Source organism: Corythoichthys intestinalis, chromosome 14, assembly GCF_030265065.1.
Source record: "Corythoichthys intestinalis isolate RoL2023-P3 chromosome 14, ASM3026506v1, whole genome shotgun sequence".
NCBI classification, from domain to species: domain Eukaryota; kingdom Metazoa; phylum Chordata; class Actinopteri; order Syngnathiformes; family Syngnathidae; genus Corythoichthys; species Corythoichthys intestinalis.
Window position 1 is genome coordinate 52,398,368 of NC_080408.1, and position 20,537 is coordinate 52,418,904.

At 41.4% G+C, this 20,537-nt stretch overlaps 1 protein-coding gene across 1 annotated transcript in view; it reads left to right on the forward strand.

The window, feature by feature from the left end:
- LOC130929945 (vertebrate ancient opsin-like) overlaps positions 1-20,537 on the forward strand; it is a 154,582-nt gene that overhangs the window by 17,404 nt on the left and 116,641 nt on the right. Inside the window, exon 2 of the mRNA XM_057857582.1 lies at positions 7,933-8,261. Coding sequence (XP_057713565.1) covers positions 7,933-8,261 — 329 coding nt within the window. The remainder of the gene's footprint in view (positions 1-7,932; positions 8,262-20,537) is intronic.

Genomic DNA, 20,537 nt, shown 5'->3' on the forward strand with positions numbered 1-20,537 from the left:
GGTGTGTAGTTCGTGACTGGTGTACAGAGTAAAGTCAGTGACGAGAGGGAGGAGGATGTACAGGTGAAGAGGAGTGACCCATAACAAACGCGTGTAACAAAGTGAGCTAACCAGCATATCAGTATGTGGGTATGGAAAAAAGAAAAAAAAAAAAAATCAATTCAAGCGTTATGTTAAAATTAAACATTGAAGCACCCATTTATTACAATCTGATGAGTCCAACCGCTGAGAGAATGAAGAGCATTGGAGTGAGAGTATCTGAATTGAAACACAGACAACTCTGAGTCATTATTAGAACTTGCATTGGTTACAGATGAGTTATCCCCTAATGGGCTCATAAAAGAGAAAAAAAATAAGGACATCCCAGCGCATTAGGAATGAATACATTTAGACGTAACATGTTGGCTTTGGGTTTGATGAAGTCAAAGTCCGCAAATTTCAATAAAGCTTTTGAGAGGATCATTGTAGCTTGAAATTATGCATACATTTCAAGCGCACTGCTGGGTTGTCATCTTGATTAGTTTCTTCCAGTCTCAAGAGGATTTGTTTGCAATCCTCTGCATTACACTCAAAGCATCATCTTCATTCAGTTTGGTTTTCTAAACTTCCACAGCTCTTATTTCATTATGGGGCATAAACACATGAGGGTATGTGCAGTATGTGTGCCTGAATAAATTCCTATTGTGTCATTTTCCCGTGTCATTTAGTGTATACTACTACATTTGACCCAATCACCCTTGCTGGCCAGCTCAGATAATGTGGACTTCCAGAGGAGTCGTTTTTCCTTTTTTTCAATTTCATCAGTGCTGTGTGTCTGCGCATGCTGTTGGTCTCTTGCTCCTGCCTCAAGTGGATTCTGCACACAGTAGCTGGATTAACCTTGCAGTGCCAAGCCCACTTGCTGCATACCGAAGTTAGATTGCTTTCATGCACACATATAAGTACACGTACATGCCCAGATATCTATAAGGTGAGCATAAAGATGGATGAGCATGCACACATCCAGAAGCGAGTGTACGCATATCAATACGGGCATCACTCAGACGCGAGTGTGGTTAATTTGTTATGACGGTGAAAACCGGTCTGAGCATGGCGAGAAAACAAAGACCGACACGTCGTCAAAGGTTAAAAGAGAGAAACACGTCTGATTAACCAGGACTGTTAAAGACTGAAACGTGAAGAAGATGATCGGAGCCAGGCTTTGTTTTTGCATTGGAAAAACATGGGGCATAACTCAATCCCGTGATTTTTATTCTGTCTCTCTTTTCCCGGATACACCGTATCAGAGATCAGAGCCACAGCCTGATTCTTACAAACAGATACATAAGATTGCAATGTAAGGGAGAGTCACAGCTAGGACAGAATAAAGCTCATTCCTTCATGTCATCATAACGTGCTTGAGTTAGGGTAATTACATTTAGATGTAGCCATTTATCCATTTTATTTGAGATGATGTGAAGTTAGAGCAAAGAGTCTGTTTGATACGACAGTACATAGCCTCGAACAGTGGATTTTGGCATAAAAAACAGAACATGTAAATTGCTTAAAACACACATACACACTAGACCTGCATGAGCCGATAGATAGACGGACGGACAGAGACAGACAGACAGATTTGTCATTCTGTATGTACAAGTGAATATAGAACGAAATGTCATTGCATTTGACCCTCACAGTGTTGAGTATAAATTAAAATAGTGCCTGCATGCAGGACTGAACGGGCTCTCGCAGTTTGGCGCAACTCAGACGTCACGCAACCTGGATGGCACACAGCTCGGTATGGTGGCAGATTGTCCCCCCTCTCATCATCTCATGAGAAACTAATATGCTTGAAACTCACTTCTTTTGTTTTGTGGGCATGGCTGACAGAGATGTTTTTGTGTATTCTGAGTTGATAAATACATTCACACACCACGGGGAAAAAAACCCAACTGAAGAGGGTCCTACAAAAAGGCGGTGCTACGGAGTTGTGCAGCCACGCCCTTATTCAAAAACAAAATGATTTTTTTAATTGGGCCAATTCATCCAAGTGTGCCAAATTTCGTGGCTCTAAAATAGGGGTGGGCAAACCGGTCCTCGGGGGCCACAGTGGGTCCTGGTCTTTGTTCCAACTGATACAGCACAGACAGTTTAACCAGTGAGGTTTCAGCAGAAACAAGAAGCACCTGACTGCAATCACCGATTCCACTTGTAAGAAATTAGATTGGTGAAAGGCTGTCCTCATGATGGGTATGAACAAAAACCTGAACCCACAGCGGCCCTTTGTGGAATAGTTTGCCCACCCCTGCTCTATAAGCTGCCTAAGTCCCTAAAGAAATCTCCATCCTAAAAATGGCGAAAAAAGGGTTGTCCAGGCAACAGACAGAGACATGTGGACATGGGCCTGAAAATGTAGTATTACAAAAGGTCTTGTAACTGATCGCGCACGGTAATGTGGCATTAAAAATAACAAACACAAGGAGTCTTTACTCAACAGAAGCAGAGAGACAGGTGGACTTGATTTGACTGATTATTTTTTCTCAAAATTCGTTTGGCTTTTATTATGGGTTTGTGAAACCCCGACCACATCAATAGCTCATTCTCTACTATTTAATTACATATCATACATGGGAATCTTGGGGCACCTCAGGATTCGATTACGATTCAGAGGCTGTAATTCAATTATAAATCTAATTGATGCACAAACCCACTCCCCCACCAATTAGCTGCTTTTAATGTTTCATACATTAGTTGCAAAAATAGTACAAAAATCTTTCAGGCTTAAATAAACTACTATTTCAGTATCAAGTTAACAGTTCAACACATTAAATAAAATACTCAAGTCCCCATTCTGTGTCAGCAGTTTTAAACTACATTCAATCTTTAACAGAATAAACCATAGCATTTTGCAGAAATATATTTTTCAGCTCAGGTATAAATCAAAGACAATGTGTACTGCTTCAATACAAATGGCTCATGCACATGCATTATTGTCTGCAGCTGGTTTTGAATTAAAGGGCAACTGAAGACCTTTCCGGATTTTGGTGTAATTTTACGAATATAAACTTTGGACGAGTTCGTCAAAACAACCATGATATTATCAACACGTAATTGTAAGGATAATTTGCGTTTTTTTTTTTTTTTAGTTTTTTTGCACTCCGTTAATGGTCCCTTCACAAACCCGGAAGTGTGACGTAGGCAACAGAAGACTACCCACAGCCAGCATAGCAGCAACAACGATGTCAGTGATATTTCCACCAAAGGTAACCATTCAGGATCGCTCTTTCGTGACGCTACCGATGGCAAAGGCTCCCAGGAAAGATGAACTACAATTAATCCCTACATGTTTGAACCTGAGGCATCAGATGACGGCAATTTACTTGACACAGCAGATAGCGTCATGACGCCATTTGACAGCTCGACACTTCACAAACGGGAGAGTGAGTGGTAAGCCTAAATCCAGCATCGTGATTTTTTTATTAGAGAGAATGCGATTACATATTTTTCCATGCTCTCCACATAGCTAAAACTGGATATAAGGTAATGGGACAGCTTCTACCGATCTAAATATGGTAAAGCTAGCCCAAATGTGGCTAAATGAATGATATGTTATTGATTTTTCAAAATAAATGACAAAACGATTTTATTTTCCAGGTGTTGCTGTAAACCGTCAAGTAATTACCCTTCCAACATTATGCCTGTGTCGTCAGGAGATCCCAGACGTGAGAGCCAAACTTGAGGAGGCTGAAGCACTGACAGTGGCATGAACTACATTAAAAAAATAAAACCATAAATTGTAAACAACATTGACACATTTTGTTGACTGTTTAATGTATTCTATTGGTATATAATATATTGTAATTATATTACATTCTGAAAAAATATTCAATAGGCCACAATAATAAATGATACCAGATTTATGTTGAATCAGCATCAGCTTTCGCTGTCAGATTGTGACACAACATATGAGCTATCCCAAGCACACAATGGCACACATCAAAGAACATAAATTTAGTAAGCAAAACAAAGTTAGGATAGCAACGGACTAGCGCAACATTGAAAAATGATAATGGCAGTGGGAAATATGTATTTATATGAGACTAGATTTTTCTTTTAAAAATGTGTACTGTATATATGACTAGTTTATGATTTCATGTCATCAAAATTTGCTACATTTATTTCTCCTAAGTCATCGTCATCTGATGTCGCAGATGGAAGAAATTCAGCGTCTGGCAGGTCTCATAGGATCTCTTCAGTTGTCATCGCTGGACACCGCATCACTTGGGTCATCATAGGACTTGACCCACTCTCTCTTGATTTTGGGAAACTGGGTGGCGACTGACTTGCAACGCTTTTTTCATTGTGTGGAGGGTTTCCGCCACTTAATTTTTTGTTTGGTTTCCTGGAGAAAAGAAAAAAAAAATCACAGCAGCATGAAAATATTGGATGAATCCTAATTTTAATTTAATAATAATTTCTTGGTGATCAAATAATAATGCCCCAGTCAAAGCAGCATCTATTTGATGCTATTGTTCCCTCTTCAAATAGGCAGACCTTGATGTTGAAGTATAACAAGTTATTGTTTTATTGAGATGTATTTGATACATTAGGGCCTGACAGGTGGATTGTTTTGTTGTTATAGGCTTTATATCTACCCTGTGACAGGCCAAAAAACAACGAGCCAAGGACCTACAGTGGGGAGAACAAGTATTTGATACACTGCCAGTGGGTTTTCCCATTGGCAGTGTATCAAATACTTGTTCTCCCCACTGTATTTGGTGCTGGGGACATTTGAATTTACATAATACCTATTGATATAGTAATAAAATGACATGAGTAGACGACATGTCAGCCAACCTATCTACTTATGACAGGCTAACAGCAACAACAAAAAAATGTCGCACTTCAACAAACAGGGAGTAGGAGTGCCCCTCGTTAATCAAAAAAACCTAGTAATGTTCTACTTAAGTCTTTGTAAAACCAAGGAGGCATTGTTGTAGGTTTTCAAAGCTGTCGTCGCTGAAATGAGGAAAACAATGAGCTGATTGGGGACCTGTATGCATACTCACAAAAACGGTCCAAACCTTTGCAGGAGAAGTTTTTTTTTGACCACTCCTAGAGTCTCGAGTCTTCCTGTGAACAATTCATCGCTACACATCGAGATGGCATGACGAATCCCGCGAGTAAAACCCAGAAAATGTTTGCAATATATGGCGGGGATAGCGTGGTGCTATATTTCCGTGTTCAGAGTGGTGGCGAGGCTTCCTGGAAGTTACGTCATGAGGTAGCGGTCGGCAGGACGGTGTGTCCCTCGTTGCTATGGTGTTGCTATGGCCATAACTCAAAAACTACGCGGTCAAATATATATATTTTTTTTTAATGTGACTTTGTGAGACAGCGAATGATGCATTTAATACAATTCAACTGAGTAAAACACTTAAGAGCGAAATCCGAAAAGCTCTTCAGTTGCCCTTTAAGGCGTATGGCAAGGTAGATCCACACTGGCGCTTTGTAGATGGTCGCTGATCAAAACATTCCACTTCCAACCCTATATATAGGTGCTTCTAGGAGTTTACAAAACCATGCACAGCACAAAAGTCCTAGAGCCTCGTCTACGTCATGCTGAACCTTTTTTGGAGATTCCATGGATTCCTCTGGTTTGATTTTGCAGTTTACCTGTGTCTACACACTTCTTACTTCCGCCGCACTTCATGTTGTTTTGTCTAAACTGGAAGTCCGTAGCAGAAACCGTCAAAGACGGCTGCGCTCTTGTTTTACTTAGGAAACTTGTCTATATCGCGTCACTGGTCTGGGTGTGCCACGTATATGTGCACAAGATCAAAATTTCACATGCAAGAACATCGAGTGTCGCTTCACCGCGAGAACGTTGGCAATTTTCGCCTCATCACGCTCGTTCCATAGAAGATGTATTGAATGCAAGCAACATCCCTCCCGTGTGTCTTGCCCCCAATGCGTGATACCCAATTTGAATTTTATTTTAGAGCTAATTTTTTAAAAATGAATTTTTATTTCATATTGCTGAAAAACCTCTGGCGCGCAGTGACATCTACGTATGTGAAGTGTGACTGTAACATATCGTCATATGGCGCAATGTTTACTTGGGTTTTAACGCAACACTAAAATACTTTCAGTTCAGTTTGGTTTCTTGAAGATCTGGATTCGGTTAATTTTTGGTAATAAAGAAGGAAGGAAAAATACTTGACGCTTTATTTTGAAAAATGTAAACGATAGAACTTGTGTAAATAGTAAAAGTGACCCTTTTGGGCAGTATTTAAAGAAATACTCCGCTTTTCCAAATATCACATAATTTTCATTGTTTTTATCATTATATAGTGTATGTAGAAATAACCTGTCACCCTCTGTTAAATATTTTCCACATATATTAAAAGTAAGATGATTTTAACATTTTAACAACAGACAGTTGTATTTACACATACCAGCACATACAACTCGATACACTGATCACTAAGTGTGTAACGGTTCATGCTGATGTATTGAACCGTTTAGGTTTTACATTTTCAATTCATTTCACTTATAAGCGCTTGGTGCTGAGCTGGCTGGCAGCGGCGGTTTTTTTTCTACACTTGTGGAGAAGATTTTGAGAGAGTTAATCATTTACTAGCATGCAAAACTGTCTCAAAACTCAAAATTTAACCGCAAACAGGTAGCCCTCACTACCGCAATGAGTATTCGGTGTGGCATTTGAGTGAAGAGTATTTTCCCTTTCTTGGGCTTGTTATGTCAGGGGTAGACAATAAGGGGAAATTCGCCACTGGCCCCTTTTGAAATTCACTGGCCACACTATCAAAACTAGTGGCTCAGGTCAGCGCGTCAGTTATTGATCCCAGTAATCACGAAGAAAATCTGTTTCCTTAAGTAACATGAATATTTTTTTTTGTTTCGGCATATTTAATATAAAATGCAGCAAATTGGTGCAAAACATAAATTTAATGCAAATAATCCTATTCCAATTCCATAATCACATCTGCAATCACTCCAATACAGCAAAAAAAAAAAAAAAAAAAAAAAAAAAACCTGTGTGTTTTATATTGGGCAGGGCAGCTTTAAACCACTCATCAGTTGCCACGTTTACATGGAGCCAAATATTCCAAATACAATCGGAATATTTGTTCAAACCGAATAAATGTGTTCCATATAAACACCTCATTCGGAATGAACAGGCCCAAACCGAATGGAATTTCATTCCGATTCACAGGGGTGGAATATTCCTTTTCCCAAACCGATTAGAAGTAAAATTATATCATGTAAACAGGGAAGCGGAATGGTGTCTGGTTGCGTTCTTTCTGCGCATGCTCTGTACTGACGTGGTGACGTTACTTGGTGACGTAAGTAACGTCACTTGCAACATGGCTTCCAAGCACACGCACAGCGCACCCACACAACTTTTTAAATGAACGGCGTATCATTCTGAAGTTTTGTTTCCTCTCGAAAAGTTAAAACAGCAGCTGATCTGACGATCGATCTCCATGTTTTGCAACGTGACGCTTTGTTTTGATTAATTTGCGCATGTCAGACGGCAGTTGTCAAACGTCCTTTCGGAATAAAGGCAGACACATGTAAACGCTGGATCGGAATAGATGAAGTGACATGTAAACAGCTGATGTGAAATTTCCATTCGGAATGATTTGAATCGGTATGAATAAAAGTCAGCATGTAAACGTGGCTACTGTTTGCATGCTATCGTCATTAAACTATGAAAACCGATAAATGTTTGGATGGTTTTAGTTAAAGCAGACACTTTTTTTTTTACATCTGTGAGATTATGATAAGGATCAGATCACATTCGATGGTGATTTTATGCAGAAATGTGAGAAATTCCAAAAATAATCATATTTTTTCATTCCAATGTAAATATTTCATTTTTTGTCAATAGTGGTTTCTATGATGGATCTATATATTATGTCATTGTAGGCATTGTGTCCCTCATCTCTTTGGCTGTCCTCTCCTATGAGCGCTACAGCACCATGATGACCCCCACTGAAGCGGACTCATCTAACTACTGCAAGATCTGCCTGGGCATCTCCCTCTCTTGGGTGTATTCCCTCATCTGGACTCTGCCTCCACTTTTTGGCTGGAGCCGCTATGGTCCAGAAGGTCCAGGGACCACCTGTTCAGTGAACTGGAAAGCCAAGACTGCAAATAACATATCTTACATCATTTGTCTGTTTATCTTCTGCCTCATTGTTCCACTGTTGGTGATCGTGTTCTGCTATGGAAAGCTGCTATGCGCCATCAGACAGGTGAGTCCAAACAGAGCTTGGGGGGAAGGTTTACATCAAGGCAATCATTGTGGCCAAGTGTAGATTGGCCTACATCAACAAAATTCACCCTTGCATACATTTTCTATACAGGGTTCATACAGTTACTAGAAATCCTATAAAATGCTTGGATGTTACTGTCGCATTTTGCAGGTTTGAAAAATGCTGAATTTTGCATAAAGTCATTGGAAATACTTGGAAGTGTTTTGCATACAATATTCCTCAGCACCCTGTCGAAAAATATAAATTAAATGAAAGAAAATGCTTTATCGCTGCTACATGCTCATTCTGAGGTTGCTTTCCCTTAATGTTGCATCATCACTCCCAAGAGTACAGTACATTTAAAGGGATCCACTATTTTTAAGACAAGTAATTCGTATAAGATAAATTTTAGTATGAGTTATCATAATTTGATATTAAAACCCCTCTTAATGTTTTTGTTTTAATAAAGTTTGTAAAATTATTTCAAGTGATAGGTCGCCATTCTTGTTACGTCGCAGTGCGTGACGTCACTGGCCCCGATGCCGAAATTCCAGCGTGTCAATAGTTAGCTTTCCCAACATGTCGTCAGCTCTACCCTTCCTATTTGAACCAGATCTGAAAAGTGAAGAGCAGGACAGCACTGTCGTTCGTTCACAAGACGAGCTTCAGGGAAAAATGCGTGCAGCAAATACCTGATCAGACAAAAATTGGGCAAAACTGGTGATGCACTCGCTGTCTCAATGGCAACAGAGCGACAGAGTACTATTGGGAACTCGGGTTGGGAGCGAGAGTGTTGGGAACTCCGGTTTTATTAGCAGATATTCAAGGTAAGCATATTGCGTTTTCAAACATCCCAATATAATTATGTAGATTGTTAGCATCCAGAGCTGTCGTGTGCTTACAGTACAGGCCAAAGAGCACACCTTGTGTAATCCATGTCTTGTACATTGTAACGCGTGGTAGCTAGGATACGTGTATAAAAGTACCAAAAAGGGGAAAAGCTTCCACTTATGCACATTTATTCACAAAAAATATTTCCACCTTGACCACTCTTCACTGGGGAGCTCAGCAGTACGCAAACCCGTGTTCCCTGACAAACTCCAACATTGTTGTAAGGTCCACGTCAGTCACTGTCGTCACTGTAGCGTGCCATAGTGCTTTAATTATTTAGTATGATTTGGGGAAAACTCCCATGAAGAATAGTCAACAATAAAGATTGCAATAGTAATCCAAATCTGCGTTTTTTACTCACTCGAAGATCCAGGAATTAGACCGATCCCATGGCAATGTTCCAGTCGCGATCAGGCCGTCGATTCTGCGAAATAGACTGATCCGAAAAGCCGCGGTGGGACCGATAAATCAAAACAATGGACAGATCCGAAACCAATGAATTGAAGTTTTTTTTCTTGCTGTTGTTGAGAATTACAGTTCAGCACGAACGTAGAGCCATTTTTCGAGTGTCCCAAACTCCCAAGAAAGTGTATTCATCAAGGTTTCCTCGGCTGTGACGTATGTGTCCACCGAACAGCATGTTTTCATTATGCCAGCATCTCTGCTATAGGACGGGCTCAGAGTTTTCCACAAAACGCTCACTGACGCTGGGAACTCACCCTCATAGGGGGGTTCAGAATCAGCACCTTTCAAACTATATTTCGCGACTTTCCAGGGTCGTGGAACATTTTCGAAGATGTTTGCGTACTTGTGAGTAGGTACCATATTTTATTTTTGCCTCATTGTAAAAGAAAACCCCAAACATTGGGATAACGTTTAAAAGTTAATGGAAAAACTGGAAAATTGGGTCTTGAATGTCCTTAAAAAGTGCTTGAATTTGGACATGACAAAGGTGTACGAACCCTGTCTATTGACCTATGCATTATGGGCTTGACACATCGTAGTGGGTTTTTTGTTTAAATATTGTTATGGTTAACCCTATACACTCTGAGCATTTTTTGTGAAATTATAAACTAAAGAAACAGTTCTAACATGTCTTGTACATATTTGTATTCCTAAATCATCAAAGGATCATGTAATGAACTTTTTCCTCATTTTTGAAAGTGTCATAACCAGTTAAAGTTGAAGAATTTCAAATGCCAAATATGGAATATCGCACACATTTCTTGATTATTAATAAACTAAAAATCTCAGTAAGGTTTTGACAATAGATAATTAGTTCATAAGAGGTTGAGCAAATGAAGACGGTAATTTACATTCCAAAAATCTCACTTTTTGACTATAGTTTGCAAACAACAGACATTATTGTCATGAAACTTGGAAAAAACATATTTGATGTATTTTTAATGACATGAAACTCATAGTTCCATTACTTTATTCTCTTAAAGACAGAAATGTACTGGGCTTGGTCTGTTCATGCCTCTCGCTCTACCTCTCACCCTGCCCCTGTGTGGATTTTTGCCCCTGGCAAGTGGTCTATCTGAAAAAATGAAAGAAATATATACTCTATTGTTTACAAAGAGCCATTTTCACACTGTATTTTCAAAATCACACGAGAATCATATACAGTGAGGAAAATAAGTATTTGAACACGCTGCGATTTTGCTAAACTGCTAAAATCTATTAGAAACCTAAATATTCATTGATAGATTATGCGATTACATTATTATATTTTAATTTTACAGTGAGGAAAATAAATATGTGAACACCATGCGATTTTGCAATACTCCCACTTAGAAATGATGGGCGGGTTTTTCATTGTAGGTGCTTGTCCAATGTGAGAGACAATCTAAAAAAATACAGAAATCACAGTGTATGATTTGTTTAGAAATTTATTTGAATTTTACTGCTGCAATTAAGTTTTTGAACACCTGTTTATTAGCTAGAATTGTGAGCCTCAAAGACCTGTTAGTTGCCTTTAAAAAGTCCACCTCCACTCCACTTATTCCCCTATTCCCCTAAATAAGTGGAGTGGAGGTGGGCTTTTTGAGTCTGACTTTTTGTCCTGTTTGAGGCGGCTAGCTGCATATAACCACCTGTCCACCCCATACACCCGAAAGAGCTGTCCAAAGACACAAGAGTCAAAATTGTAGACCTATTTAAGGCTGGAGAGAGTTGCAGGGCAATTGCCAAGTGATATGAAATCCACCGTTGGAGCAATTATTAGAAAATGGGAGAAGCTAGACATGACTGTCGATCTCCCTCGGACTGGGGCTCCATGCAAGAGCTATCTCATAGGTTCTCAATGATCCTAAGAATGGTGAGCCATCAGCCAATAGCTACACAAGTGAACCTGTTCAATGACCTGAAAGGATCTTGGACCACCATTTCCAAGGTTATTGTTGGTAATACACTAAGATGTCAAGGTTTAAAATCATGCATGGCACGGAAGATTCCCCTGCTTAAACCAGCACATGTCCAGGTCTGTTTTAAGTTGGCCAATGACCATTTGGATGATCTGAAGAAGTCATGGGAGGAATGTGGTCGTATGAGATCCAAATGGAACTTTTTACTTAATTCCACTCATAGTTTTGGAGGAAGAAGAATGATGAGTGATGAACACCTTCCCTACTGTAAAGCATGGGTGTAGTAGCGTCATGCTTTGGGGGTGTTTTTCTGCAAATGGGACTGGACGACTGCACTGTATTAAGGAGAGGATGAACAAGGCCATGTATTGTGAGATATTGGGGAATAACCTCCTTCCCTCAGTTACATTACTGAAAATGCACAGCGACTTGGTCTTCCAACATGACAATGGCCTGAAGCAGACAGCTAGAATAACAAAGAAGTGACTTCATAAAAAGCATATCAAGGTTCTGGAAGGGCCTAGCCAGTCTCCAGACCTAAACCAAATAGGAAGTCTTTGGAGGAAGCTCAAACTATGTGTTTTAAGTGACAGGCCAAAAAACTGACTGATATAGAGAAGATCTGTGTAGGGCAGTGGTGCAAAATCCCTGCCATTGTTTATCAACTCTTCTTCCTCCAAATCCATGTCCCCTCTTTCTGGAGACTCCTCATCAGACTTGGCATAATTTACTGCTTGTACTCGCCTCCTACAGACTGGATGGTCTTCTTCTGGTGTTCCAGTCTTCTTCTTCCCCTGCCTTGTTGTTGTGATGCCATATTTCCAATATAATTGTGGTCAAAGTTGATTATTCCAGCAAAGAGAGGATATAAAACTGATGCGAACTTCAATTGGATATTTTTCAGTCGATCTCGGGAAAACTAATTTAGTTACGACACGACAGTGCTGCCATCGGTTGTTGAATGAAGAAGCTACTATTCTTCTATATACTGGCCAAAAATGACATCTTGATGATAAGTTCAACAGACGTTATGGCCCACAGAAATCAAGGGGACACCAGCGTCCCCGATTGTACAGCGTGGAGTGTATACGGTTAATGGTCTGGGAAACAGCAAACTTTACCATGATGGGGAGACTTTTAGACGTGGTGTCCTACAGTACTGAAGCCTCTGTCACCACACATTTGGAATTTGGTGTTTAGGATGCATAATAGGCAGTGGTAGACGAGTGCACCTTTCATGCATAGGTGGCGGGATGGTGGTGGTCGCTGCCATATAGTGGTCTAAAAACTCACTCGGGAAATACGCAGTAAAATGTCACACTGAGGTATATGAACGAAGATAAGCATTTCCCTAATAGTGGAAATCGTAAAGATATTTCTCATCTGCATATAAAATATACAGAATTTGTTATGTGTTTGATATTTAACATTTCATGTAGTTTCAAATATACATGATTTTACCAAAAGCATTTTCTTAACTGCCTTGACTTGTACATGAATTTAAATGGCAGCCTTCTTTGAGCTGTTGAAGCTGATCAACAGTGCTAGGTCTGCAATGGTTGGACTTCCATGTAAGACCCTGTAGATTAAGAATGGTATATCCCTAATGTTCATTTGCAAGACAAGGCAGATGAGTAAACACTTTCCTTTATTTATTATAGGAATTGGGCATTGTGTCTGAGTGGTAAGCACGTCCGCCTCACATTTCCGAGATCCCTGCCATGTACGCAGTATCACCCCTAACTCTCTAATACCCCTTTCCGACCGGCCAAAAACCCCGTGTCAACCCACTAACAATCGGCTTTTGGTGGCAGTGGGAAAGGTGCAGCGACCTGCCTCGACCCGTGTCAATCAACCCGCCAAGCAACCCGCGTTAAAATCACCTCGGCTTGTGCCCCTTTCCCACTGAAACTAGTGGGTCAACGCGCGTTTTTCCAAGCCGATGCAACCCACTAGCAATTGGCATTTGGCACCTTTCCCATTGACAAAAAAAGCCATGTCTTTTTTTTTTTTTTTTCACCCGTCTAACCCCCCACCCCTCCTCAGCCGTGCGTAAGGTTCGTGACGTCACCACGCTAAGATGCGCTTCGACAAGTGCGACCGAATACATTCAGTTCAAGGAAGTAAACAATGCAAAGCAACATGGAAGCCTCCTTTCCGTTTGTGTTCTCTGTTTTCATGCTTTTTACTGCCCGCAAAATGGTCGAAATGCAGCAAAGGATCAACACTGTGCTTGTGCTGAGGCAACGTAGGCGACGGTGATTTTGGTTTGAAATTGAAAGGAGTCGTGTACATCACAGAAGGAGAAGAGCCTTTGTTTCATCTGTTATGGCTAATGCTAATGGTGCTACACCGACTGTTCGCCGTATGCTAGAGCACATGTTTTTTGTTTTTTGTTATGACGCATCACGTACTAGCCTACGTCACCACGTAGACTAGGGTGTTGACTGTTGACCCGGGATTTTGCTTTCACACTGCATGACGATCAGAGCCGAGTTGGTTTTAACGCTTGTCGCTTGGCGGGTTGATTGACACGGGTCGAGGCGGGTCGCTGCACCTTTCCCACTGCCACCAAAAGCCGATTGTTAGTGGGTTGACACGGTTTTTTGGCCAGTGGGAAAGGGGTATTGCAGTGTTAAAGCAAAACCCCGGGTCAACAGTCAACACCCTAATCTACGTGGTGACGTAGGCTCTTATGTGATGCGTCATAACAACGTACCAGTCGCCTACCATTTAACACGCCCCACAACCGTAGTTACGTCGATGCTAACAACAAAGCTAGTAGAAGAAGAAGAATTCACGTCGCCTACGTTGCCTCAGCACAAGCAGAGTGTTGATCCTTTGCGGCATTTCGATCATTTTGAGGGCAGTAAAAAGCATGAAAACGGAGAACACAAACGGAAAGGAAGCTTACATGTTGCTCTGCATTGTTTACTTCCATGATCTGAATGAATTGTCGACGCGCATTTGAGCGTGGTGATGTCACGTAACCTTACGCACGGCTGAGGAGGGGTGGGGGGTTTGACGGGTGAAAATAAAAAAGACACAGCTTTTTTTTTGTCAATGGGAAAGGTGCCAAATGCCAATTGCTAGTGGGTTGCATCGGCTTGGAAAAAACGCGCGCTGACCCACTAGTTTCAGTGGGAAAGGGGCACCCTGTTTGACATGAAGATGGTTATTCGTTGTGCAATCAAACGATGAATGAACACGAATATGCCATATTTCGTTCCGCGAAACAAGAAAACCGAAGTGTAAATGAGCACGCGTTAACATTGTTGTTTTCGTCAACGATGACAATAATGAAAATATTTTTTCATCGAACATTTTTTTTTCATGACAATGATGAGACGATAGAAACGTGTTGGGAGGTTAAAACATAATGAGACAAATGCCAGGTTTTGTCTGAAGAGATGAGAAAGAGAAAAATGTGCCATAGCGTCTGTCGTATACTCCCAATGTGTGACATTTTCTTATTGTATGTCTAGTTAGCCTGCATAACAGCAGTGTTTGGTCTTGTCGGTCATGTGATGTGCTGATCCCACCCTTTAATTTACTTCTGATAAAGGTTGTTTAGGAATTTTGCAATGTCCGTAATGCGTTTCATTCAAATTCAGTCTCCCATCACAGACACTGGACTCATCACCATCCACATCCTCCTTGACCTGAGTGCGGCCTTTGACACAATCTTCCACACCATCCTCATCGACAGAATGGCCATCGTTGGACTTTTGACTCTCTGCTGGTTCAACTAAAACATTTACGCCACATAACATCGCCGTTTCTTTCGGTGTACCCCAAGGCTCAGTCTTGGACCTCTCTTATTCATCATCTACCTTCTCCCCCTTGGCAACATTTTCCATAAATACAAAGTACATTTTCATTGCGATGCAGATGACACCCAGCTCTATTTCTCTTGCGAACACACCTATTCCCTCTCACCCACCTCTCTCTCTAACTGCATACAGGAAATCAGTTCCTGGTTCTCCTACAATTTTCCCAAACTTGACAGTGATAAAATGCAGCTTCTCCTCTTTGGCATCAAATCCACCCTTTCAAAGACATACAGTTTATCCATCTCTCGCCAACTCCTCAGTTTCTCCCTCCCTCCCTCTCCAGGTAAATAGTCTGGGTGTCATCCTTGACGGTAAACTTTCATTTTATACTAACATAACCTGAGATATCCATCCATAAACTGGGACTGGTTCAAAACTCCGTTGCCGGATTCCTTACCAGAACTCTCTCTACCAGTTATATTACACCAGTCTTCCATGATCGCATCCAATAAAATTCCCTATTATCTCTAAAATCCTCTTCCTCACCTTCAAGGCCATCAATAACCTTGCTCCCCTATATACTGCCGGGTTCATGCACATTAAAATGCAAACCTGTACTCTCAGGTCTTCCTCTCTTGTCCAACTTTCCATTCCACCTGCTAGCCTGTCCACCATGGGGTCGAGAGCCTTCAGCCGTTTGGCCTCGCGCCTCTGGAATGCACTACCCCTCGACATTCAACACTCGGAAACTGTTGCAATGTTCAAATCATGCATCAAAACCCACATCTTCAGACAAGCATATCGTTGTAGTGACTTATCATAGGACTGAATCTCACCGTTACATTTTCTTTGTTTTACACTGCATTTATGCTTTTTAAATGTTTGTACTGACTGTTTAACGACCTCTGTACAGTGACTTTGAGTGTCATGAAATGAAATGTATAGCATTAATAATAATCATTATTATAATGATTATTATTATTATTATTACTGAGAAAATTTCTTTTTCTCTCAAAAGCACCTCCTTTCATGCCTGTTACCCTGCCCGTAATTGCCACTACTCCCTTTCTTTTAGTTTCAGATCGGAGAATAGTGTACAAACCAAGTGGGCGTGGATACCCATGGGAACTTTTGTTCTTAATGGAACACTCACTTTAGTCGTGAGAGTCTTTGAACGCACCGTAAGGGGCAATATCATCAAGATGTGTAGGCCTCTGAGAGAGAATAAAATTATACCCCCTCTTGCCCCCCAATACCAAAATATGAAGCTTGTTTGTTAGAATAATAATATTGATCTATGGTTTGTTATAAAAGCCACAGAGTACACATGGAGAGAAAAAAGTATCAGTCCAAAAATATGGTAGATAGCGTATGCTCAAAAGTAACAATTATGGCGATAAAATTAAATTAGAAAGTCACGAAATTTAATAACGTCACCTTAAAAATGTTTTCTCATTATATTTTTCCCAGCATACGGTAGAAAGAAGCAACGACTTAATTTTATTCGGTGATAAGTGTTTGAGAGACCCTTTTATTCCAGCATACTTTTATTCTCTACAAAATTATCCTGGAAAGTCTGTTAAATGATATCTTTGCTTCATTTGTGGAAACACATGTGGCCCGTTAGCTTTTCCTGCCTTACTGCATTGCTCTCCTAACACATAATGCAATGTCATTCGTCAGCTGTTCTTCGAGGTGATTGTGGATCATATCATTTGGGACATATTAAAGGGAACCTGCCCACCAAACGCAGAAAGTTGTAATCCCTCATCTAATAATGGGGCACTCAACTGAACAGTCCATATGGGGGTGACTTAGATTCAAGTTGGGGCTTGACTGCAGGTGCAGACAGAGGTCAGTGAGAAAACAAGAACTTGGGAAGGATTTACTTTCTTTCTCCTTAATAAAACTAGCCTCCTCAGGGAATTGCTCAAGAAATGGGGATAAGGGCGCACTCTTTAGCTGCTTAAATTTGATCTTTGAGTGAGTTGGTGTTATTTCTTGGAAATGGAAAATGAGCCATTGTGTTACACGTATTTATAATTCAAAACCCGTATACATAACATAGCAATGAACAAGGTGTAGCTTTGTAACGAAGCTTTGGAGACGCTACCTCAGGCATCGAAACTTAAGGTAGCCAAATACATAAGCATTTTAAAGGGGAAATTTCACAGCAAAACTAAAGCCCATTTTTAATAATATGCAATAAAATCTTCCATTATCCAAAACGGTTTTGAAATAATACAGCGGCTTAGTTTTTTTTTTTTATAGGTATTTTTTATCGGTCTCACGGATCGTCAGCAACGAATGAAAATTCAAATGCCACGATCGGGTACTCTCATAGCCTGAGTTTGACATTTGTGGGAGTGGGGGCAAAACATGTTGATTACCCCGAAACTCAGTAGCAATATAATGTACTACCGTATTGGCCCGAATATAAGACGGCCCTGATTATAAGACGGCCCCCTCTTTTTCAAGACTCAAGTTTGAAAAAATACTTTTTGAACACCAAATTAATTTTTATACAGAAAATAATTACAACACATCTGAAACAAATGATTATAACAATATATTTGAGAGAAAAAGCATGTTATTTTGCTTCATTCAGATCTTATATCTGAACATTTGAATATGTAAAGTAAAGCGCAATCACATTCCTAAATGAATGGCTTTTGGTTATTGAAATGTAAATAAACCAATCTATTGTGATAAAACAACAAAAATGCAATAACTGCATTAGCCATCAAAGTGAAGTCTAACTGTAACTGTAGTCTTGAAACAAATCTGAATATGGAAATAGTGCAAACTAAAATAAAATAATGCAAACTGGTTAAACTTGAGAGAAGCTGAGATTTGTCATGACAGAACATCGCTTCATTGATATCAGGCACCATCTAGCGCCGTGAATGGGTATAACGTTTAGACCACGAATATAAGACGACCCCTACTTTTTCAGACTATTTTCATTGCAAAAAACACCATCTTAAATTCGGGCCAATACGGTATATATGTCATATTTGTTTGAGTTCTGTTCTTTTTTCCTATATTCAGCACCTGATTGAGCCAGATGGGTGTGGTAATGCGACACACCTGTGCTGCATTAGGAAAGCTTGATATTTAAGGAAGCCTGTCACCATCTGCAAGTGTCGGACTATTACATGCCAACCTGCTTGCTTACCGCTGTGTGCATCTCGAGTTCTACTTGCCATTTACGGTTGTATTCTTTGTTATCATATTGTTGTGCTAGTATTTTTGTTGGACTTTGCTGTCATTTAGTTTAGCCTTTTTCCGGCCCTTGCGCCTCCTCCTTAGTTTACTCGCCGACTAGGTTCGTGCCATTTTTATTTTGTATTTTGTCTCGCGTTTTCTGGCGTGCTCCCTTAGTTCTCATTTTGTAATAAATACGACAAACTTCCACCTCTGTGTTGGACCCATGCTTAACGGCTTGCCGTATCATAACAGAATAGTCCGACCACATGGATCCCACAGACTTGGAGGGTGTTTACAATGCTCTGGCTGGTCACGACCGCATGATCGGTAAACATGAGCAATCGTTGCGCGAATTAGTGCGTTTGATCGGTTCTTTAACCACAAGAATTGAAAACATGGCATCCCCTAAACAAACTAGTGCTACTAGTAATATGGCCGCGGCGTCTGAACAATCCACCCCACCGGCGTCATTTCGAGAGCCGGTACTGCCACACCCCTGTCGTTACGAAGGCGAGCCTGGCGCATGCCGACAATTTTTACACCAGTGCTCCCTCGTCTTCGATCAACAGCCATACACGTTTGCTAGTGACAGATCCCGGGTAGCGTACGCTATGAGTCTACTTACCGGTAGAGCAGCTACATGGGCCATGGCGGTAAGCAACACAAGGCCCGCGATCCGTAATTCATTTGAAACTTTTGAGGCGGAGTTCGTGACAGTTTTTGATCATCCGGTTAGAGGCAAGGAGGCAGCCAGCCGCCTGCTGGATTTTTTTCAGGGCAGTCTGTCCGCAGCTGACTACTCCGTTCAGTTCCGCATTTTGGCGGCGGAGTGCGGGTTTGGTGACGCAGCACTGTGTGGAATTTTTCGGCGAGGGCTGTCTTCTAAAATCAAAGATGAGCTGGCTTCCCGGGACGAATCTTCAAGTCTGGAGGAGCTGATTTCCTTATCCGTCTCTCTGGATGGTCGGCTGAAGGAACGCGAGAGGGAACGGGCCATGGAGCACCGGGGATATCCGTGGTCGTCGCCGAGGGGCTGCCCGACTGCCATCGGTGAGGACGGCTTCGTTGAGTCACCGGTCGTCCGGGCGCCGTCGCAGAGTCCGGGCTCGATGAGGGAGGAGTCCATGCGAATCGGCGGTGGGCGTCTCTCTGCAGCGGAGCGACGGGGACGGATGAGAGCAGGTGTGTGTCTGTACTGTGGTTTGCCGGGGCACCGTCTCGCCACCTGTGACGTGATCTCCTCGCGTCGACCTGGATCTGCTCCCCCTGGGGTTCGCCTTCCCCGAGGGGGGACAAGGTTCGTGCACGACAACATCCCATCAAGTGAGTCTCATCACGGAGAGTTAAAAGAACAAATAAAACCCCAGGATATTACGCGACTGCAATTACAGGGGGAGATGTCGCATGGTGGGGTTAATATTGGGATTACTGCTCTGATTGATTCAGGGGCAGATGATTGTTTTGTAGACCGGAGTGTTGTAGAAGCTCTCAAATGTCCTTTAATAAAGCTAGCTAGAACCAAAATGGTTTTGGACCTCGATGGGCGCTCCCTGGCGGACGTGAGGTTTATTACGGCGCCACTCAAAATTAGACTTTCGGGGAATCATTTTGAAATCCGTAGCTTTCTGGTTATGCCATGTAAATCGGCTCCAGTTGTGTTGGGGCTCTCCTGGTTAAAAGTGCACAACCCTAATATTGACTGGACCAAAACACAAATATTAACATGGAGTACATTTTGTTATTCGCACTGCTTGCGCTCTGCAAGTTTACTTCCTAGCCGAGCGCAGGCACCTACCGAGCCAGTTGATTTGGGGAATGTTCCGGCCGAATACCATGACCTCAAACAAGTTTTTAGCACGGAGTGTGCTAAGACACTGCCACCTCACCGTCCGTACGATTGTGCGATTGAATTGTTGCCTAACGCCCCGCTACCTAGCTCTAGATTGTACCAGGTCTCTAAACCAGAGCAAGAGGCGATGAGGGAATACATCTCCTCTTCCTTGGCTGCTGGCCTTATACGCCCTTCATCTTCTCCT